We start from the raw sequence: 23,684 nt of genomic DNA, 5'->3' as shown, positions 1-23,684 counted from the left end.
GTAAACAGTCAGCTATGTCCGGTCCTTCTACGACATAAATGTAGGCTTGAATTTTCCGGTCCTTGAATGTTAGAGTCGTATGGAAACGACCGAGGCACGTGAGGGGTTTCCGCGCCATCCATGTGAAGATGCGAGCGGCCGCTGGCTCCAATTTGGGACGTTGCTTCATGCTGTTGTACTCCAACACGCATATGTAGTTTAATGACGCTCCTGAATCCAAGACGAACTTTGCTGGGTGTTCTCCTATCATAATGTCCAGTTTTGGATATCGTTTCAGGCGGTCTGGATCTGAGACCATGCAGATGAATTCATCACTGTCTTGTGATGTCGGTGTGTGTGATGAGGAATCACTGGACGTGGGTCTGTGTGATCTGTAGGAGCTCACAGTCTGATGTCGGGAGCGATGGGAGCTTACGGAGCGGCCTCTGATTTGGTATGGGCTCACTGATTGACAACTGGACCTTGAGGAGCTAGATGACTGATCTTCTCTTCCTCTGACAGCACGTGCATGATGTCGTGTGCTGCGGCGTGGAGGTGATGACTTGCGTGTAGATCGCCTGGCTTGACACGCCACCTCAAAGTGATTGTCTCTTCCGCAGCGATGGCATCACTGGCCAATGGCTGGGCATTGTCCTGAGTGTGGGTAGTCTTGTCCACACCTATAGCATGTGGGTGATGGCTTAGTTGACTTGTCCTGCCTCGAGTCTCGTCAGGACGGAGAGGCGCGAGAAGAGTGCTTTGACTTGTGGGACTTGTGTGAGCCTGTTGTGTGTCTTGTTGTTTGATGTGCCTGTATTCGAAGAGCGTGATCTTTCCGTTCAGATTTGTGTGTTCCCATTCGTTTGGCAAAGTTTTCAGCTTGGTCGTTAATCCTTGTCAGTTCCTCGATCTCTTCCAGGGTGTATGGTTTCTTTAAGAGTCTTCGACGCAGAGATTCGGATAAACAGCCATCAATGATGCGGAGACGTTAGAGCGTCTTCTGTTTTGAAATGTTCAAATTCGCAATACCGCGCCATTTTTTTGATGCGTATGATAAAGTCACTCATGCACTCATCCTTCTCTTGAGTTACCTGATTGAACGCATATCGTTCATAGTCGACGTTGCGTTTGTGAAGGAATCGTCTGTCGAGAGCTCCTTTGACCTCTTCATAGGTTGCAGTCGCTGCATTCGGTAGGTCTTTGATGAATTGCGCTATTTCTTGGCCTATTAGATTCCTCAAAGCCACCAGTTTTTGTTTAGGGTCTTGTACTGACGAGCCAATCATGTAATCTTCGAAAGCCTCGCTCCAATTTTTCCAGGCAGGTCCCATGGTGTTGCCCGGTGTTAGTACCAGAGGCTGTGGTTGTCTCATGAAGGGTGCCCCCAGGGACACATGAGGCGCCATGGTTGTGCCAGCTTGAAGTGCTGGACCTGCTGTAGTTGCTGGACTGGTTGTTGCGTTTCCGTCTGTCGTGCTGCTAGCAGAGGTGAGAGACATTTTCTGCGCTGTATTTTAAAGTTTTCCCGCTCTTTGTCACACACTTCGCTGTGTTCTTGGGGTTTGCCTGGTTTTAAGATGGCCGCCGCTCTTGTAACGTGGGTTAGCCAATGACCAGCGCCTGACTTTGCAATGGCCGCCGTGCGGGACGCTATGTCTTGGGTCTTGGTCGTACCACGTTTTCATTCACTCTTCGCTTTCACGCGGTCTCCACAGGACTCACCCCAACTTCTCCGCTATTCTTGATTCTCTTCTCGAGCGGATTTCCGGCGTCTCTCGTGGCACTGCTGCTCATGTATGTTCTCCGCCACATGTGCACACACGTTATATATTTCTCCTTGTTTTCTTCTTGTCGTCTGCTTCAGCGTTATACGCTCCGTATGTTTCGACAGGCTCGTGTGTTGGCTCCAGCAGTCACGGCGTCGGTTTCTGTTTCGCGCCTTTCACGCGCTGGTAGACGACGACGACTGCGGACTCGCTGGTCAGGCCGGCTGCATCCGGCTGGGCTGTGTGACCGTATGGGGATATTGTGATCCCACCCTCGTCGCCAATGTCACGCTGCGCCCGCATAAATAAGACACTGGAGTCGGAGCTGCACTGGTTCACGTCTTACTTTATTCCCTACCAGCACCTTACTGGCTTACAGACTAAAAACCTTTTCCTGTTCCTGTTTCCTGTTTCCTGTGTGGCTGCCTGTCCTGTCTGAACACAGGGTCAGGCGTTACGACACTACACACTCCCTGCCTCCAGGTCCTGTGTTAGACACACTCCCTGTCCCCAGGTCTTGTATAAGAGACACTCCCTGCCCCCAGATCCTGTATGAGACACACTCCCTGCCCCCAGGTCCTGTATGAGACACACTCCCTGCCCAAAGGTCCTGTATGAGACACACTCCCTGTCCCCAGGTCTTGTATAAGAGACACTCCCTGCCCCAGGTCCTGTATGAGACACACTCTGTCCCCCCAGGTCCTCTATAAGACACACTCCCTGCCCCCGGGTCCTGTATGAGACAGACCCCTGCCCCCGGGACCTGTATAAGACAGACCCCTGCCCCCAGGTCCTGTATGAAACACACTCCCTGCCCTCGGGTCCTTTATGAGACACACCCCCTGCCGCAGGTCCTGTATTTAATTTAAAGGAGTTTGTAGAGCGCCTGGTGACGCCTCCCGGCGTGTCCCCGCGCTGTGGAGAAAGTGTGAGATAGTGTAGAGAAAACCAATCACATGGTAAAGAGGCAGGTTTTCAACTTCTTCCTAAACATGATTTCATTATTCTCCATCCTGATATCCAAAGGAAGGAGGTTCCATTTCTTAGCAGCTAAAGTGCGGAATGTTCTGCCTCCCATTCTAGCTTTTTTGGGGCAGGTAGTTCTGAGTAGACCCGTTCCTTTAGATCTAAGCGACCTGCTAGGTTCATAAACAGATGCCAAATCCGACATATAAGCCGGTGCTCTGTGATGAATTATTTTATGGCACCATAGCATAGCTTTAAAAACAATCCTCTTCCTGATTGGTAACCAGTGGAGGGCTGCTAGAGAGGGACTTGATGGAGCTCGGCGGGGAAGCCTTAAGACCAGGCGAGCTGCCGAGTTTTGTAAAACCTGTAGCTTTTTGATGTTTTTCTCTGATGTCCCCATGAGCAGCACGTTTCCGTAATCAATACGGGACGTTATTAGTGCTTGCATCATGGTTCGCCTGGAATTGATGGGTAACAGGTCAAGGGTGCGGTTCAGAGTTTTCATCACCCCAAAGCATTTGCCTACAGTTTTCCTTATGTGGCTATCAAAGGACAGTTTATTATCCACCCATACACCCAAATTCTTCGCCTCTCGAGAGGGGGCGGGCAAAGGACCAAGGCAGCTGGGCCACCATTCTGTCGTCCATTTAACCTCATTGCCACCAATAATGAGGACCTCCGTCTTTGTCCCATTAAGTTTCAGGCAATGGTCATTCATCCATGTGGCAAGTTTGGTCATGCAGGCATTGAAGTTATCAGCTTCCTTAGAAGGGGCTTGGGTCAGAGATATAAGAAGTTGCGTGTCGTCGGCGTAGGAGACAAGCTCCACGCCGAACGACTGCACTACCTCTGCCAGTGGGGCCATGTATAGATTAAACAGGGTGGGACTCAGGGCAGAGCCCTGAGGAACCCCCTGCTCAAGCATCACCCTGTCGGAGAGAGAAGTCCCCCTTTGGACTTGGAAACTCCTGTTAAGCAAGAAAGCTTTCAGCCATCCCAGTGCCTTGTTGGTAACTCCCGCTTTATTTAGACACTGTAGCAAGATGGAGTGTGCTACAGTGTCAAAAGCGGCACTGAGATCAAGCATGATGAGGGCCATTGTCTTTCCCTCATCTGCTCCCTCACGTAAGGTTTCTGTGGCCCTCAGGAGAGCTGTCTCCGTAGAAAAACCAGATCTGAAACCCGACTGAGATTTATGGAAAACATTATGGGTCTCAAGATGTTCCATCAGTTGACTGTTAGCGATTTTCTCTGCTAACTTGGCCACATAGGGTAGCAAGGATATAGGTCGTAAGTTATCCATTATGTCCATACTGATGTTAGTTTTTTTCTTAATGGGTAGCACTATTGCCTGTTTCCATTCCTCCGGGAGGTAAGAGGTTGTAAAGGAGGTTTGTAGTAGGTGCCTCAGATGAGGTTCCAATACAGAAAAGGCTTCAGCTAAAACTTTTGGTGGTGCCGGGTCCCGGGGCGATCCTGATTTAATTTTATTGCACATTTTGGACAGAATCTCATGGGAGGGAACTACAAACGATTTGAGGCACACAGGAGTATTTACAATTTTATCATTTTCAGTAAAGTCCGTGGCCGGGGCAATCTGTTTAGAGAAACTAGTGTAGATTTTGTTAATTTTGCCTGCAAAAAACTGAGCAATGTTATTGCACGATTCCACAGAATCATTTTGGGTGGAGGAGGACACCTCCACTATGGATATCTCTTTGTATATTTGAAACAGTTCCCTAGAGGAGTTGCCTGCTTCCGTAATACGGGTGTGATAATGCTCAGCTTTGGCCAGGCGAACTGATTTGTAATATTCTCTCTGTGCTGTTTTATATTGTATTTTAGTGTCTGCACAGAAATTATGGCGCCAGGCTCTCTCAAGTTTCTTACAAGCCGTTTTCAAGGTCTGTAGTTCTTGGCTAAACCATGGAGCAGTTTTTTTCGGCCTCCTAACATTGGACATGGTACGGCTAGGGGCTGTGATGTCCAGGGCCTTAGTAATGATATTGTTTAGATTTTCATTAGCTGCCTCACAGTCAGCTCCTTTAGGAGGACCTTCGTCTTGAACAATTTGAGTGAAAGAATCTAAAGTAAAATTCTTCCATTTCCTGCGTTTGTATCGCAGGGATTGATGACGAAAGAGCTCCGCTTTGTCAAGTTGGACTGAAATGGGAATAATATAATGATCAGACCAGGGTATGGGTATAGGATCAGAAGTATGCACTCCCAGCCAGTTTCCAAAGACGGGGTCTAGCAAATGTCCTAGTTGGTGTGAGGGTTCTTTATTTTTTAGGTCAAGTTGAACCGATTGCAGTTCCATTCGAATATCAGCTGCATCTTTATCTAAATGATCCTCGAAATGAGCATTGAGATCTCCTAGAACTAACAATTTAGATTTCCTTAGTGCTAGATGAGTGACCGCCTCCATAAGGGTGGATGTGAAATCATATAATCTACCCGGTGGTCGGTATATCAAAATACCAGAGATCGAATGATTGGGACCAGTGTTGATTGTAAAGGTGCCAGCTTCACTATGATCAACCTGTATGAGACACACTCCCTGCCCCCAGGTTCTGTATGAGACACACTCCCTGCCCCCGTGTCCTTTATGAGACAGACCCCCTGCCCCCGGGTCCTGTATGAGACACACTCCCTGCCGCAGGTCCTGTATGAGACACACTCCCTGCCCCCTGGTCCTGTATGAGACACACTCCCTGCCCCCAGGTTCTGTATGAAACACACTCCCTGCCCCCGTGTCCTTTATGAGACAGACCCCTGCCCCAAGGTCCTGTATGAGACACACTCCCTTCCCTGGGTCCTTTATGAGACACACTCCCTGCCCCCAGGTCCTGTATGAAACATACTCCCTGCCCCAGGTCCTGTATGAGACACACTCCCTGACCCCAGGTCCTGTATGAGACAGACCCCCTGGCCCCAGGGACTGTATGAGACACACTCCCTGCCCCGGGTCCCGTATGAAACACACTCCCTGCCCCCAGGTCCCGTATGAAACACACTCCCTGCCCCCAGGTGCTGTATGAGACACACTCCCTGCACCCGGGTCCTGTATCAGACACACTCCCTGCCCCAGGTCCTGTATGAGACACACTCCCTGCCCCCAGGTCCTGTATGAGACAGACCCCCTGGCCCCAGGGACTGTATGAGACACACTCCCTGCCCCCGGGTCCCGTATGAAACACACTCCCTGCCCCCGGGTCCTGTATCAGACACACTCCCTGCCCCCGGGTCCTGTATGAGACACACTCCCTGCCCCCGGGTCCCGTATGAAACACACTCCCTGCCCCCGGGTCCTGTATCAGACACACTCCCTGCCCCAGGTCCTGTATGAGACACACTCCCTGCCCCCAGGTCCTGTATGAGACAGACCCCCTGGCCCCAGGGACTGTATGAGACACACTCCCTGCCCCCGGGTCCCGTATGAAACACACTCCCTGCCCCCAGGTCCTGTATGAGACACACTCCCTGCCCCCGGGTCCTGTATCAGACACACTCCCTGCCCCAGGTCCTGTATGAGACACACTCCCTGCCCCCAGGTCCTGTATGAGACAGACCCCCTGGCTCCAGGAACTGTATGAGACACACTCCCTGCCCCCGGGTCCCGTATGAAACACACTCCCTGCCCCCGGGTCCTGTATCAGACACACCCCCTGCCCCAAGGTCCTGTATGAGACACACTCCCTTCCCCGGGTCCTTTATGAGACACACTCCCTGCCCCCAGGTCCTGTATGAAACACACTCCCTGCCCCAGGTCCTGTATGAGACACACTCCCTGCCCCCAGGTCCTGTATGAGACAGACCCCCTGGCCCCAGGGACTGTATGAGACACACTCCCTGCCCCCGGGTCCCGTATGAAACACACTCCCTGCCCCCAGGTTCCGTATGAAACACACTCCCTGCCCCCAGGTCCTGTATGAGACATACTCCCTGCCCCCGGGTCCTGTATCAGACACACTCCCGGCCCCAGGTCCTGTATGAGACACACTCCCTGCCCTCAGGTCCTGTATGAGACAGACCCCCTGGCCCCAGGGACTGTATGAGACACACTCCCTGCCCCGGGTCCCGTATGAAACACACTCCCTGCCCCTGGGTCCTGTATCAGACACACTCCCTGCCCCCGGGTCCTGTATCAGACACACTCCCTGCTCCCTGTATGAGACACACTCCCCGACCCCGTGTCCTTTATGAGACAGACCACTGCCCCAAGGTCCTGTATGAGACACACTCCCTTCCCCTGGTCCTTTATGAGACACACTCCCTGCCCCCAGGTCCTGTATGAAACACACTCCCTGCTCCCAGGTCCTGTATGAGACACGCTCCCTACCCCCAGGTCCTGTATGAGACACACTCCCTGCCCCCAGGTCCTGTATGAGACAGACCCCCTGGCCCCAGGGACTGTATGAGACACACTCCCTGCCCCCGGGTCCCGTATGAAACACACTCCCTGCCCCCAGGTCCCGTATGAAACACACTCCCTGCCCCCAGGTCCTGTATGAGACACACTCCCTGCCCCCGGGTCCTGTATCAGACACACTCCCTTGCCCAGGTCCTGTATGAGACACACTCCCTGCCCCCAGGTCCTGTATGAGACAGACCCCCTGGCCCCAGGGACTGGATGAGACACACTCCCTGCCCCCGGGTCTTGTATGAAACACACTCCCTGCCCCCGGGTCCTGTATCAGACACACTCCCTGCCCCCGGGTCCTGTATGAGACACACTCCCTGCTCCCTGTACGAGACACACTCCATGACCCCGTGTCCTTTATGAGACAGACTCCTGCCCCAAGGTCCTGTATGAGACACACTCCCTTCCCCGGGTCCTTTATGAGACACACTCCCTGCCCCCACGTCCTGTATGAAACACACTCCCTGCCCCAGGTCCTGTATGAGACACACTCCCTGCCCCCAGGTCCTGTATGAGACAGACCCCCTGGCCCCAGGGACTGTATGAGACACACTCCCTACCCCCGGGTCCCGTATGAAACACACTCCCTGCCCCCAGGTCCCGTATGAAACACACTCCCTGCCCCCAGGTCCTGTATGAGACACACTCCCTGCCCCCGGGTCCTGTATCAGACACACTCCCTGCCCCAGGTCCTGTATGAGACACACTCCCTGCCCCCAGGTCCGGTATGAGACAGACCCCCTGGCCCCAGGGACTGTATGAGACACACTCCCTGCCCCCGGGTCCCGTATGAAACACACTCCCTGCCCCCGGGTCCTGTATCAGACACACTCCCCGCCCCCAGGTCCTGTATCAGACACACTCCCTGCTCCCTGTACGAGACACACTCCCTGACCTAGGGATGAGCGTCGGAAACTCATCTCCCCATCGAGTACCGGGGCAAGAGGATGCCTAAGAGCCTGCAAAGATGTTGCTCCCCAGCCAATGCCGCGCTCCGGTGCCGTCACTTCCACTTTGGGTCAAAGACAGAGCTTGGTGTCCTGCGAGTACTGCGTACTTATTTATGTGCAAACATCAGACTGGTGGTGGTGGAGACTGCACCCACGTGAAGCCCATGTATCTATGAATGTGTGAGAATTATAGGGCGCGCAGATAATGCAAAGGCCGTCCCAGTGCTAGTTCCAAGGCTAGCTCCATCTCACAGTCAATATATCACTCTTGTTGAAAGAGCCATGTTTTTCAACCTTCTCTTAAAGAGTGCTGGCTCGGTAGGGGTCTGTAACCTCAAAGGCAGCTTGTTCCAGGCAATAGCACCTAGGTAGGCAAAGGATGTACCTCCAATTCTTGCACAGTGGATCCAACCTGCCGTGGGAGGATCGAAGGTTTCTGGAGAGGGCATGATCTTTAATCCTGTCTCTCAGATAGCCAGCTCCGGCGGCATGAAATGCTTTGTGGACAAAGACTGGGGTTTTGAATCGAATACGTATTTTAATAGGAAGCCAATGGAGTGCCTTCAGATGTGGGGGCATGTGTGTTCATCTGGGGAGGTTCAGGAGAGTGCGGGCCAACAAATTCTGTACCACTTGGAGTCTGTTAGGAAGATAATCTGATAAACCCAAATGTAGGGTGTTGCCATAATCTAATCTGGATGTAATTAAGGCCACCGTTTTTCTAGCTTCCAAAGAGAGTAAGGGGAAACGTTTTTTCACAATGTGGAGTAACCCAAAACACATACCATTTACCGCCTGAACTTGAGGTTGACAGGTAAGGGCGCCATCAAATTTGATGCCTAAATTCTTAACTGTGCTCTGTTGAGGGCGTAGGTAGGGGGCATCCTTCGGCCAGAATCACCTCCATGAGTCTCGGGAGATGGAACTAAAGAATACAATCTCAGTCTTGTTTTGGTTACACTTCAAGTGCTTGGTGGACATCCAGTGGAACACATGTGAAAGGCAATTTCTAATTCCCCCTCCCGCAATCTCCTCACTCTCTCTAAACATAAACAGGAGCTGAGTGTCGTGAGCATAAGACATTACTTTAGCCTCAAATGTCTCGGCTAACAGCGCTAACGCCGTAAGATAGACATCGAATAATGTAGGGCTCAGAGCCCAGCCTTGGGGCGCTCCAACTACAACTCTTGTACTTTGGAGGAGAAAAGGGCATCAGGACTTTTTGCGTTCTTTGTTCCACAGAAGAAGTGAGACAATTCAGAGCTGTGCTGCCAATCCCTATTGATTGGAGTCAAACTAAAAGTCAAGAATGAGGGACTGTACCAATGGCCGTCAATACATCCAGCATAATCAGGACGGCCATTGGCATGAACTCCAAGGTATCTATGTCTCCAAAGTCCTGGGCTGAAGCGGACTGCTCCAGCCTTCCACTTGTTGCTCTTTGAGACACATTCATGTTTTTATGGTGATGGATAAACCATGGTTATTCAGTTCATCAACAATCAAACCTCCATCAAGCTTTGACTAGCTCTGACCAGGTTTGGTTCATGCTTTTGGTTCTGATGTTGGATGTCCTTTTACTGTCCTCCTGTAGGTCCTCTGAAGCTGGCCCTGAGCAGGTATGTCTCCGGAGTAGAAGGTGTGAGACTCATCAGAAGCAACAGGAGACTTGGGGTCCTTGGGGGACGCATGCTGGGAGCAGCAAGGTCAACGGGCCAGGTCCTCGTCTTCATGGACTCTGCCTGCCGATGCCACCCGGGCTGGCTGGAGCCACTGCTCAGCAGGATCGCCCAGGACAGGTGACGCCACCTCCAGTATTCTACCTTCTTAATAACTTGAAAGTGCTTTAATTTGAGAGAATATAATTGTGAAAAGCCCAAAGTAGGCATGACGTCCTCTTTTTTCTGACCCACTTTAACCTCTCCTTCAGGATTTGATACTGAATCATGCAGTGGGAAAATATCTCTAAGGTTGGGAGGTCTCTCAGCAGTTACTTTTTCCTTCTCAGCAGTCTCCTTCCAGCTACACAGGAGCATGAGAAGGGACAGGGGAGATGATGTGCTGCCCCCCCTTGCCCTCCCAGGTCACACTGTCTTACTGATGGGGAGAAGGCAAGAGTTGGAGATAGAAGCTGCACTGCTGTGTGTCTCCAGACCACGAGGCACCTAGACTGGAAGCCTCTCAGCCTCTCAGCGCTCCCGCTGCCTCCCAAGGCCATACTCACATGATCCTTACATCCATCATCATTTTGTCTATGGTATAGTGCCTTTAATCCTTTAGAAAATTCCAGCCCTCCAGCCCTGCCAGCTCTCCCACCCCTCCAGTCTGCATCTCTTAGGGCGCTCCATTTTATAGGTAGCAGAGGATAATCTGCTTAGATTTATGATATACTAATCTATGTGATATTGAAAAGCATCATAGCGAGCTACTAAAAGATGAGCTTGTGAATCCAGAAGAGATTCGTGGTGGCACGAGGCTCCCGAGAGAGCGAATTCAAGCCTTGGCTGTCATTATAGAGACGGCAGACTCGCCCAATGGACTCTGCCAAAGCAAGGGATTATGGGTAAGTGTATGCAATGTAATCTTAACTTGCTTATAAGGCAATGGAATTTAAACTAAAAGCAGTAGATATGCTGATGGCAAAGGCATGAAGCCTTGAAGAGGCAGGAGCCCAGGACCTTCCTTTTTTTTTATTTAATTTTTTTTACAGCATTTATTCCCCTAAATCCCCCCCCCCCCTGCACAGGACATGAAAAAAAACAAAAAATACAATCAACTTTCGATTTTCCAGGATATTTCTGTATCTCAGGTTACAATAATTCAACCTAGCAAATTATAATGGGTAACCAAGAGCATCAATCAAAACAGCTGGAAAAGAAAAACTGTGAAAAGAGGATCAAATAAACATAACCCCATGGATACAGCGTAGTTAATATTCCTGATTTACATTGCACACCCGCCTGAAAACCCTATAGAAGTTCTGTGTTTCCTGCCACCCTATTCTTCCAGTCTGTTATTGGTTTCCAGATCTGAAGACCAAGAGATCTGCCCTTCTTCCCTTTTCTAGCATATAGTGCTTTTTCCATGTTGTATATATACAAAAGCCTGGCCAACCATTGCTGCATAGTGGGGGGGAGCTTATCTCGCCATGCCGAAGCCATGCATAGACGAAATACGGCCATAGGTACAAACAAAAAGTTCTCCAACTGTGGTTGCTCTCCAGTACCATCCAATCCCATTAATATTACTTCGGTGTCATCGTTAACTTACAGTTCAGAGATCTATCTAAAAACCCTTCGATTTCTTTTATCAGGGGAGCCAGGTTGGGGCATTCGCCAAACATGTGCACTATGTCTCCCTCCTGGCTATCGCATCTTGGGCATGTTATCCCTTGTGTACCCCCCCACTGTGCAATTCTGGCTGGAGTATAGTATAGCTTATACAGGGTCTTATAGTGCTGGGCTTGCAATGAAGAAGAGCGGAGAACCTCCTGTGCTATCTGTAATGACTTCTCAAAGATCCCTTCCGTAATCCCCAACGCATCCATCCATTTTGCTTCAAATTTACCCAAGTTGTCTCCCCTGTGTGCTATAAGTTCGGCATAGAACCTTTTTAGCGTGCAGCCATGCCCCCCTTCTATTACTTGTAGTATTATATAATCTCCGAATCCTAAAGGTCCTCCTCTCTTTCCAGCCAATAAGCTTCTTATCTGTAAATACTTAAAAAAACATTCTTGTACTGACCCCAAATTTTCTCTGTATCTCTGAATATTGGCACACTCCTAACAGCCTATCAAATCCCCCATTCTTTTTACTCCTAACCATCCCCATTCCTTGAAAACAGTATCAGCAAAGATCTCTGGGGGTATTGTGGGGTCATTCCCTAATCTAGTATATGCATGATATCTACCCAGTCCAAAACTCTTTTTAAACGCCTTCCACACCTTATAAACTGCCTCCAGAGTCTTGAATCTGGTCCTCTTAAAGTAGCTCGGTTCAGTGTATCTCAGAAACACATTCTGTGCCTCCTTGCCTAAAATCAAACCGAAAATCTCTAATGAGCCGGTGTAGAATTCTACTTCCATCTCCGCCCCACCGATGAGGCCTGTTATTTGCTGCAACACTGCTGCCCAGTAATAGAGTCTCAGATCCGGTAGTGCCCACCCCCCCCTCTCTCTTGGTAATGCCATAAATTTTAATGCCCTTCTTGTTTTACCCTGTGACCAAATAAACCGGTTTATTATGAGCTCTATTCTACTAAACAAAAGTGGGCTAAAAAATAGAGGGATAGTTCTAAATATATATATAGAAATTTCGGGAGGAAATTCATTTTGATAAAATTTACCCTGCCAACTATGGACATGTGCAAATTATGTACCCTATTCAAATCCTTCTTCGCTTTCGAAATGATAGGAGAAATATTTAAGTCCACCAGATTACCTAGGTCAGCAGTGATAGTTATTCCTAAGTAAACCCCCTCAGCCACCACCCGTGAATCTGTGCATGTTGCTTATGTATTCTTTATAATTTGTGTCTTAGTTTTATTTAGTGCATACCCCGCAACCCGCCCAAATTGCTCCGCCTCCTGGTCTATTTTACTGATAGCCTCTGCCGGTGAGGGTGTGATAATCGCGATATCATCCGCGTATGCTAGTACCTTAATCGGTCCTATTTTAGTATCTAGCGGCCTAATTCGATCATTTAGCTCCAATTTCTTAATTAATGGGTCTATGTAAAGTGCAAAGAGCAGGGGTGAGCACGGGCACCCCTGTCGTGTGCCCCGTGTAATTCTAAATGGGATAGTGCGGCTTGCATTCACCCTTACACACGCCGTTGGTCCTACATACAATGATTGTATCGATTTTATAAATCCTTCCCCTATTCTCCCTTTCCTTAGCACTGCCCACAGAAATTTCCACGCCACACGGTCGAAGGCCTTTTCGGCCTCTAATAACATGGCTGCCATTTGTTTCTCCTCCGCCCCTTGTAAGTTAAATAGCGTGATTATCTTTCTAACATGCAATGTCGTTCCTCTTTGCGGGATAAATCGATGCTGGTTAATGCTTACTAGTTGCACTATTACCCTAGCAAGTCTGTTCGCTAATGTTTTAGAGAAGATTTTTAGTTCAGCATGAATCAATGTAATCGGGCGGTATGACCTGGGCTCTGCGGGAGGTTTCCCTTTTTTAAGGATTACGACACATCTGCCCCAGCCCAGCTGGCTGGTATAGAATGCCCTGCCTGTGCCCCCCTAAGTGTCCTGACTAACTCTGAGATGATTGATGCAAAAAACACTTTGTAAAATTCCCCGGGTATCAGGTCCGGCCCGGCAGGCTTGCCGGAAGGCAGGCTGAGCATAGCCTCTTTAATTTCTTCTGCCTCTAAACAAGTCTCGAGAGAGTCCCTATCTACCACCTGTAGGGCTTTACTTGGTAGTTCTTGCGAGTATCTCTGGATATCGGCAGGGCCCCTATCCTGCTCCTCCTCATAAAGGTTACTATAGAACTCCCTAAAGACCTCGAGGATTCCTTCCCTATCTGAAACCATATTGCCTCCGCTGTCTCTTATCTCTTTAATTTCACCTTTTGCCATCCTCTGTCTCGTGCGTGTTGCGAGTGTCCGCCCTACCCCTTCACTATATTCATAGCATTGCTCTCTCTCAGCATTGTATATTTTAGCTGATTTTATTGCTATACTCTCTTCTGCATCCGCTTTAGCCACCATGGTCTCCATTAGATATTGTTCCAGCTCCAGCCCCTCTGTGATGGCCTGTTCAAGTCTCTGCTCTGCTTTCAACAAATCACTGTTTACCTGATCTACCTTAGCTTCTTCCTTTTTCTGATTGGCTAGGCTAAAGCTCAGCGTCTCACCTCGCACCCTGGCTTTAAAAGTATCCCAATCATTTCCTGAATTAGTGCTCCCTCTGTTGATATCCCAGAAGCCCTTTATCCAAGCGTGCATGTGTGTAATATAGTCTATATCCATCAGAAGTTCTCTTTAAAATGTCCATGATTTAGCCTGTCTTTTAAGCCCACTACCCGTTATTGTCAATAATAGGGGGTTATGATCAGACAAAATACGGGGTAGCCTTGCTATCATGAGGGTATTTGAAAGTAACCCGGAGGTAAAGAAGTAATCCAAACGGACACACTTCCTATGGAGGGCCGAGTTGTAAGTAAAGCCGTCCTCGCCCACTTTAAGCTCTTCCCAGACATCAATAAAGGCGTTGTTACTGGCCATACTTCGGATTGCTCTGCACACCCTCTTTTTCCTTCCTTGGTATAGGCCCCTATTATTCAGTCCCAAATCTGATACCCCATCGATGTTGAAATCTCCTGCGAGGATTACTCTTGGTGCCCAGGTAGCTAGTTCTATATCCAAGAACTCGAATACTTCAGGGTCATCCTCTGTTGACCCATAGACGGACCTGAGTGTAATCCAGACGTCTCCAATAAGACACTCAATCAGGGCCCACCTACCCCAAGGATCTTCTAATTTCTTCCTAGTGCTAATGTTAAGTAGTTTAGTTAGAATGGCCACTCCCCTGACCTTAGCCCCTTGTTTTGAATATGCCAGCACGCGCAGTCCCAATTGTTCCAGCAAGAAAGGCTTGTTACCTTCTATATGTGTCTCTTGCAAACATATAAATTCCGCCTGAGTGTTTTTAATTAATAAAGCTACCTTTTGCCTTTTCAGCCTATCATTCAGCCCACATACATTCATTGTTAAAACCCTAACTTTTGAACTGATCATTAATCTTTATTGTTCCTGAGCCTTTTAAGCCAGAGAGATAGAGTTTCCTTTTCCTCCCTCAATACCACCCTTACTGCAAGTACCATTGTATTTGCCTTTAAGTTTTCGACTAGTTTTTGCCAAATCCAGCTGTTTAATCTAGCGAAAATTAACTCATTAAACATGAATGTAGCCCTTGTTTCCCTTACATGTATCCTGAGTTCCTTTTGCATAATTTCCTCGTTTTGATATGTCCCAGTCCTTTTCCCTATATTCTGCCCTGTGCCCCTTCCCCCTCCCCCCTCCCCTTGAGTCATCCTGGGTCCACCCCCCCTCTCCCCCCTCCCTCCCCCCACCACTTCTTGAGGCATCCTGGGACTTGAGTCCCTAGGTGTGGGCGGCTAAGTGATCCGATCATCACTGCTCGCTCGATCGCCTGATTTATCAAAAGACTTTAAGTGTATAGCAATTCAGATGGCTAGCTTTTCTCTTCCTTTTTTCTTGGTTCCGAGAGTTCGGGCAGGTAGGCCTCCGCTTGGATCTCACTTGTAAAGTTCCTTGAGGTTCCTTTATAAAGTACTCTTAAGCGTGCTGGGTTTAGCAGATGAACAGTTGCTCCAATCTTTTCAAATGGGGCAAAGAGTTGCCTCAGCCTCCACCGACGCTCGACCGTTGCGTGAGCAAAGTCCGGACAAACAAAGAACTTGTTCCCTTGATATTCTTTTTTGCTCGTTGGTCGGGCCAGGTCATATATTGCTTCTCGTAAAAGAAAGTTTCCAAAGCAGACCAAGATAGCTCTTAGATATTGGTTTTCTTTTAGAGGTCGCTTGGGGAGTGTGAGAGGAAAACGATGAGCGCGTTGCACTTCACAATCCAATTCCCATGTTTGAAGTTCAGGCATGGTAGACTTCAGAAGGTTGATAATATATCCCTTCGGATCGCTTCCCTCTACACCTTCTGCAATTCCCAGAAAGCGAGGTTATTTCTCCTCCCCCGATTTTCAAGATCCTCCCCCTTTGTCATTAAATCTTCGATGACGCCAGCTTGAACCTTTTCTCTACTTTGAAGTTTAATGACATCTGCTTCCAGATTTTCCGTGCGGCTCTCCACCGAGGCCTTTCTGTCTACTATCTCGGTGCAAGTATTATCCACCTTCTGGATAGAGCCTTGAAGTTGTTGAATAGCATTGTGGTTCCTTTGGCTGTCGGTTTTAACATCTAAGTGAAGATCCTTTATAGTCTTCAGGACCTCACTCAGCGATGGTTCCACAGAAGATCCTAGTTTGCCAGTATCGCAATGTTGTTTTTCCTTGGACTTTTCGGCTGCCCCACTGTTTGGGTTTTTTAATTTTATGTCTCCTATAAAAGCAGGAGTCAAGCTTTTCCGGATGAGTCTAGATTTTTTCTTTGTTTGATTCTGGTTGCTCCCCTGATCCGTTGTTTCATCATCCAAAGGTTTATGGAGTTTTCTATGTTTTGATTTTTTTTTCTACTCCGCTTTCTTTTTGTATACCGAGTCTCGGCCGGATCCATTATTGTTCTTTGTGTCTCTCTGGTATGTCTGATCGTATACTTCCAGGTTAGTAGTAGGTGAAATTTCGTCATCGCTGATCGCACTTGAGTCCCCAATTTCACGGGAGATCGATAGTCCAGTTTCATAAATTTCAGAGTTAGATTCCTCTGTCGATTCTTCACTCCCAATGTGTAGTTTTTTTATCTCCAGTTGTGTTTTGTCCAGTAGTGGGCATTTAGTCCATATCCCGTTCCAGATCTGTGGTCATTTCTGTGCTCCCGTTATATAAAGGTATTTCCTCATCGGGAGTCTAATTCTTCATTGCATCCTGTAGCGTCCCATTATTAATATTGTTACTATTGGTGCCATTCCCTTTATGGCCTTCTTTCAAGGGTTCTTTTGGGATCGGTTCGAATATAGTTGTGATCCTTGGTTGTGTTTCATCACATAATCCTGTTAATTTGGCTGCGGCCTTCAAATTTTTAATAGCTTGTAATCTCTTGGCCTTTTTAGCAAAAAGCTCCATCTTTTCATCTGCTTGGTCATCGGACTTTTCTTCGGGGTGACATTAATTTAACTGTTCTTGTTTCTTCTGTTTTCCCCTCTCAGTCCCAGGACCTTCCTTAGCAGCAGGAGCCCGGGCTCTCCTATAGCAGCAGAAGCCTGGGACCTACCTTAGCAGCAGGAGCCCAGGACCTTCCATACTAGCGGGAGCCCAGGACCTTCCACACCAGCAGTAACCCAAGACCTGCCATACTAGCAGGAGCCCGGGACCTGCCACACCAGCAGGAACCCAAGACCTGCCATACTAGCAGGAGCCCAGGACCTTCCATAGCAGCAGGAGTCCCGGACCTTCCATACTAGCAGGAGCCCAGGACCTTCCATACTAGCAGGAGCCCAGGACCTTCCATCGCAGCAGGAGCCCAGGACCTTCCATAGCAGCAGGAGCCCAGGACCTTCCATACTAGCAGGAGCCAGGACCTTCCATCGCAGCAGGAGCCCAGGACCTTCCATAGCAGCAGGAGCCCAGGACCTTCCATCGCAGCAGGAGCCCAAGACCTTCCATACCAGCAGGAGCCCAGGACCTTCCATAGCAGCAGGAGCCCAGGACCTTCCATAGCAGCAGGAGCCCAGGACCTACCATACTAGCAGGAGCCCAGGACCTTCCATAGCAGCAGGAGCCCAGGACCTTCCATAGCAGCAGGAGCCCAGGACCTACCATACTAGCAGGAGCCCAGGACCTTCCATAGCAGCAGGAGCCCAGGACCTTCCATCGCAGCAGGAGCCCAGGACCTTCCATCGCAGCAGGAGCCCAGGACCTTCCATCGCAGCAGGAGCCCAGGACCTTCCATACCAGCAGGAGCCCAGGACCTTCCATAGCAGCAGGATCCCAGGACCTTCCATAGCAGCAGGAGCCCAGGACCTACCATACTAGCAGGAGCCCAGGACCTTCCATACCAGCAGGAGCCCAGGACCTTCCATAGCAGCAGGAGCCCAGGACCTTCCATCGCAGCAGGAGCCCAGGACCTTCCATACCAGCAGGAGCCCAGGACCTTCCATAGCAGCAGGAGCCCAGGACCTTCCGTACTAGCAGGAGCCCAGGACCTTCTATAGCAGCAGGAGCCCAGGACCTTCCATAGCAGCAGGAGCCCAGGACCTTCCATAGCAGCAGGAGCCCAGGACCTTCCATCGCAGCAGGAGCCCAGGACCTTCCATCGCAGCAGGAGCCCAGGACCTTCCATAGCAGCAGGAGCCCAGGCTCTCCTATAGTAGCGGGAGCCCAGGATCTTCCATAGCAGCAGGAGCCCGGGCTCTCCTATAGCAACGGGAGCCCAGGACCTTCCATAGCAGCAGGAGCCCGGGCTCTCCTATAGCAGCGGGAGCCCAGGACCTTCCATAGCAGCAGGAGCCCGGGCTCTCCTATAGCAGCCGGAGCCCAGGACCTTCCATAGCAGCAGGAGCCCGGGCTCTCCTATAGCAGCAGGAGCCCAGGACCTTCCATAGCAGCAGGAGCCTGGGACCTACCTTAGCAGCAGGAGCACAGGACCTTCCATCGCAGCAGGAGCCCAGGACCTTCCATACCAGCAGGAACCGGGGATCTATCATAGGAGCAGGAGCCCAGGACCTTCCATACCAGCAGGAGTCCATGACCTGCATACCAGCAGGAACCAGGGACCTATCATAGCAGCAGGAGCCCAGGACCTCCCATCGCAGCAGGAGCCCGGGCTCTCCTATAGCAGCGGGAGCCCAGGACCTTCCATAGCAGCAGGAGCCCGGGCTCTCCTATAGCAGCGGGAGCCCAGGACCTTCCATAGCAGCAGGAGCCCGGGCTCTCCTATAGCAGCGGGAGCCCAGGACCTTCCATAGCAGCAGGAGCCCAGGCTCTCCTATAGCAGCGGGAGCCCAGGACCTTCCATAGCAGCAGGAGCCCGGGCTCTCCTATAGCAGCGGGAGCCCACACCTTCCATAGCAGCAGGAGCCCGGGCTCTCCTATAGCAGCGGGAGCCCAGGACCTTCCATAGCAGCAGGAGCCCGGGCTCTCCTATAGCAGCAGGAGCCCAGGACCTTCCATAGCAGCAGAAGCCTGGGACCTACCTTAGCAGCAGGAGCCTGGGACCTACCTTAGCAGCAGGAGCACAGGACCTTCCATCGCAGCAGGAGCCCAGGACCTTCCATACCAGCAGGAACCAGGGATCTATCATAGGAGCAGGAGCCCAGGACCTTCCATACCAGCAGGAGTCCATGACCTGCATACCAGCAGGAACCAGGGACCTATCATAGCAGCAGGAGCCCAGGACCTCCCATCGCAGCAGGAGCCCGGGCTCTCCTATAGCAGCAGGAGCCCAGGACCTATCATACCAGCAGGAGCCCAGGACCTTCCATCGCAGCAGGAGCCCAGGACCTTCCATACCAGCAGGAGTCCATGACCTGCATACCAGCAGGAACCAGGGACCTATCATAGCAGCAGGAGCCCAGGACCTCCCATCGCAGCAGGAGCCCAGACTCTCCTATAGCAGCGGGAGCCCAGGACCTTCCATAGCAGCAGGAGCCCGGGCTCTCCTATAGCAGCGGGAGCCCAGGACCTTCCATAGCAGCAGGAGCCCGGGCTCTCCTATAGCAGCGGGAGCCCAGGACCTTCCATAGCAGCAGGAGCCCGGGCTCTCCTATAGCAGCGGGAGCCCAGGACCTTCCATAGCAGCAGGAGCCCAGGACCTTCCATAGCAGCAGGAGCCTGGGACCTACCTTAGCAGCAGGAGCCTGGGACCTACCTTAGCAGCAAGAGCACAGGACCTTCCATCGCAGCAGGAGCCCAGGACCTTCCATACCAGCAGGAACCAGGGATCTATCATAGGAGCAGGAGCCCAGGACCTTCCATACCAGCAGGAGTCCATGACCTGCATACCAGCAGGAACCAGGGACCTATCATAGCAGCAGGAGCCCAGGACCTCCCATCGCAGCAGGAGCCCGGCTCTCCTATAGCAGCGGGAGCCCAGGACCTTCCATAGCAGCAGGAGCCCGGGCTCTCCTATAGCAGCGGGAGCCCAGGACCTTCCATAGCAGCAGGAGCCCGGGCTCTCCTATAGCAGCGGGAGCCCAGGACCTTCCATAGCAGCAGGAGCCCGGGCTCTCCTATAGCAGCGGGAGCCCAGGACCTTCCATAGCAGTAGGAGCCCGGGCTCTCCTATAGCAGCGGGAGCCCAGGACCTTCCATAGCAGCAGGAGCCCGGGCTCTCCTATAGCAGCGGGAGCCCAGGACCTTCCATAGCAGCAGGAGCCCGGGCTCTCCTATAGCAGCAGGAGCCCAGGACCTTCCATAGCAGCAGGAGCCTGGGACCTACCTTAGCAGCAGGAGCCTGGGGCCTACCTTAGCAGCAGGAGCCCAGGACCTTCCATCGCAGCAGGAGCCCAGGACCTTCCATACCAGCAGGAACCAGGGATCTATCATAGCAGCAGGAGCCCAGGACCTCCCATCGCAGCAGGAGCCCGGGCTCTCCTATAGCAGCAGGAGCCCAGGACCTATCATACCAGCAGGAGCCCAGGACCTTCCATAGCAGCAGGAGCCCGGGCTCTCCTATAGCAGCGGGAGCCCAGGACCTTCCATAGCAGCAGGAGCCCAGGCTCTCCTATAGCAGCGGGAGCCCAGGACCTTCCATAGCAGCAGGAGCCCGGGCTCTCCTATAGCAGCGGGAGCCCACACCTTCCATAGCAGCAGGAGCCCGGGCTCTCCTATAGCAGCGGGAGCCCAGGACCTTCCATAGCAGCAGGAGCCCGGGCTCTCCTATAGCAGCAGGAGCCCAGGACCTTCCATAGCAGCAGAAGCCTGGGACCTACCTTAGCAGCAGGAGCCTGGGACCTACCTTAGCAGCAGGAGCCCGGGCTCTCCTATAGCAGCAGGAGCCCAGGACCTATCATACCAGCAGGAGCCCAGGACCTTCGATCGCAGCAGGAGCCCAGGACCTTCCATACCAGCAGGAGTCCATGACCTGCATACCAGCAGGAACCAGGGACCTATCATAGCAGCAGGAGCCCAGGACCTCCCATCGCAGCAGGAGCCCAGACTCTCCTATAGCAGCGGGAGCCCAGGACCTTCCATAGCAGCAGGAGCCCGGGCTCTCCTATAGCAGCGGGAGCCCAGGACCTTCCATAGCAGCAGGAGCCCGGGCTCTCCTATAGCAGCAGGAGCCCAGGACCTTCCATAGCAGCAGGAGCCCGGGCTCTCCTATAGCAGCGGGAGCCCAGGACCTTCCATAGCAGCAGGAGCCCGGGCTCTCCTATAGCAGCAGGAGCCTAGGACCTCCCATCGCAGCAGAAGCCTGGGACCTTCCATAGCAGCAGGAGCCCGGGCTCTCCTATAGCAGCAGGAGCCCAGGACCTTCCATAGCAGCAGGAGCCCGGGCTCTCCTATAGCAGCAGGAGCCCAGGACCTTCCATAGCAGCAGGAGCCCGGGCTCTCCTATAGCAGCGGGAGCCCAGGACCTTCCATAGCAGCAGGAGCCCGGGCTCTCCTATAGCAGCAGGAGCCCAGGACCTTCCATAGCAGCAGGAGCCCGGGCTCTCCTATAGCAGCGGGAGCCCAGGACCTTCCATAGCAGCAGGAGCCTGGGACCTATCTTAGCAGCAGGAGCACAGGATCTTCCATCGCAGCAGGAGCCCGGGCTCTCCTATAGCAGCAGGAGCCCAGGACCTTCCATAGCAGCAGGAGCCCGGGCTCTCCTATAGCAGCGGGAGCACCTTTACTGGGCTTTTCCATCACTGCACAGAGGGCGCACGGGGCGCAGCCACACTCCGCCCCACAACACCAGGCCAAGGAATGGTAAAGCAGTAGCAGGATCTCCCCAAGCGGGGCGATACCGCGCCACGAGAGGAGGACGGTGTAGTTTGTTCCCTGCAGCAGGAATCAAAGGTAAAGTTACACTTTTCAAAGCTCCTCCTTAGAAAGAAGGAATCGTATTCGAACCAGTGGGGTCGCCCCTGTGTCTGGAATGGTTTGTGCACAGCAGCTAGTTATGAGTAGCAGGTGACACCCCATATTAACGGATATCCGCGACTCTTGCATGGCAGGGGCCAGGAAGCACGTGCCACGGGGGGTCCAGGTCTGGCTGAAGAAGTGCTTGACTGATAGAGCAACCAGAATGGGGGAAATGAACTGATGAAACTACATCTACCATGATGCATTGCGGAAAGGCTGATGCTGCATGGTGAGAGTGCAGTCAACACCTGTGCCACGCTCCACAAATGTTTCATCGCCTTTGATCCGAATGAGCCCCTCTTCTAACCCACAGCACCTGCCCTCCATGGAGACTCGGAGGGGGGAGGGGTGCCAGGGAGGAGTCTGATGAGAGAGAGCGGCTCTCTGTCGTGACTAGTTCCCGACTCTCTCATCAGGTACTAGGACTGCTGTCTCCCTCTTCTCAGGCATGAATGAGGGCGGCAGATGAAGGATAAAACCCAGACGAGCTTTACTGCCGGAGGCGTGGAAGTGAAAAGATGAAAAATAAGACATCTTCCATGTGAAACAAACACACAAAGACTGACACCACCCCAGCCCTGCCCGACACACTACCAACATCTTCACATGTGACTGACTCCGTTCCAGCCCTGTTGGCTCTATCGAAGGCCGGGTCCTGACACATGCCTGGCCCCCACGCTTTTCAGAAGATAAAGCACCCATGGAAAGAGGAACAAGCATTTACAATGCAATGGTTTCGCCTTTGTTAAAGTTTGAGCTTTTGGTATTGCTTTTGACAAATGGTCTTTTCTAACTTCTTTGAATTATGTGTAAAACGTTGATGTGTTTTACTTTACACAGAAATATGGATACATTTATAATGCAATTAGTTGCAGATGCACAGTGAATTAGAATACACGTTATTTCATAAAGCATGTTAGCATGTTAGTGAAGCCAGGAGTGTGAGAGAAGACAGGAGAGAGAGGGCAAGAAGGAGAGAGTGTAAGATAAAGAGAGAGGGCAAGAGGGAGAGAGATGGAGACTGAGTGCAAGAGAAGAAGTGATAGATATAGAAGTTAAGGAGAGCAGGAGTAAGAAGGAAGAAGGAAGAGAGGTCAAAAGGAAGAGAGGGCAGGAGAGAGAGGGAGGGCAGGAAGGAAAAGAGGGAGAAAGGAGAGGGCGGGCAAGAAGGAGTGGGAGGGCAGGAGGGAAGGTAGGAGTGTGTGAGAGAGGGCAGAAAGGAGAAAGGAGAGGGTGGCAGGTAGGAGAGGGAGGGCAGGAAGGAGAAGGAGGGCTAGAGGAGGAGAGGACAGGAAGGAGAGAGAACAAGAGAGAGATGGAGGACAAGACTCTATCTCCTCTCCAATCCCAGACAGGCAGGGCGGTGATTTAACCAAAGACCAACCACTCTGCACATGGCACAACGCCAAACCATGTGGCGTTGTCTCGGTGATGGAAGGACTTCACATCCCACGTCAGAGCAGGTACTGGCTGAAAGAAAGTGCAATCAGTAAATATATCCTGAGGGTGCACCTCTGGGAGGACCAGGCAAGAGCCAGAAGCATGAGAGGTTTGGTGACATCCAGCCATACCTCTTTCAGAGACTCCAGTCTCTTGAGAAATATTGTCTTTTCTTTCTAGACAGGCACCTTCACTCTAAAAATATAGTAACAGACTGCAAAATCCTGGAGGCAGAGAGAAGGGTAAAGGGGCTTTGCTTCAAACACATAAAAATAGCTGCATGTAGCCAATGCATCTTATTTATTCAATTATTTATTTATGGCGGTCCCTTTAAACAAAGCCATATCCCATCTTTGTAGCGGCTAGTGAGCTGCGACATTTCAGTGCGCTACAAAATATCACAAATAACCTATATTATACTCCTTTTTACTTTGCTTGCAGACA

The 23,684-nt window shown here is 51.4% G+C and overlaps 1 protein-coding gene across 1 annotated transcript in view; it reads left to right on the top strand.

The window, feature by feature from the left end:
* The window catches only part of GALNT15 (polypeptide N-acetylgalactosaminyltransferase 15), a 102,755-nt gene that overhangs the window by 24,133 nt on the left and 54,938 nt on the right, over window positions 1-23,684 (top strand). Inside the window, exon 2 of the mRNA XM_086939921.1 lies at window positions 9,682-9,886. Within this exon, the coding sequence (XP_086796047.1) occupies window positions 9,682-9,886 (205 nt within the window). The remainder of the gene's footprint in view (window positions 1-9,681; window positions 9,887-23,684) is intronic.

The sequence above is a fragment of the Lissotriton vulgaris genome, chromosome 10 (assembly GCF_964263255.1).
Source record: "Lissotriton vulgaris chromosome 10, aLisVul1.2, whole genome shotgun sequence".
In the NCBI taxonomy this organism is placed as follows: domain Eukaryota; kingdom Metazoa; phylum Chordata; class Amphibia; order Caudata; family Salamandridae; genus Lissotriton; species Lissotriton vulgaris.
Note: the sequence above shows the minus strand (reverse complement) of the source record. Positions and strands in the feature narration are given on the sequence as shown.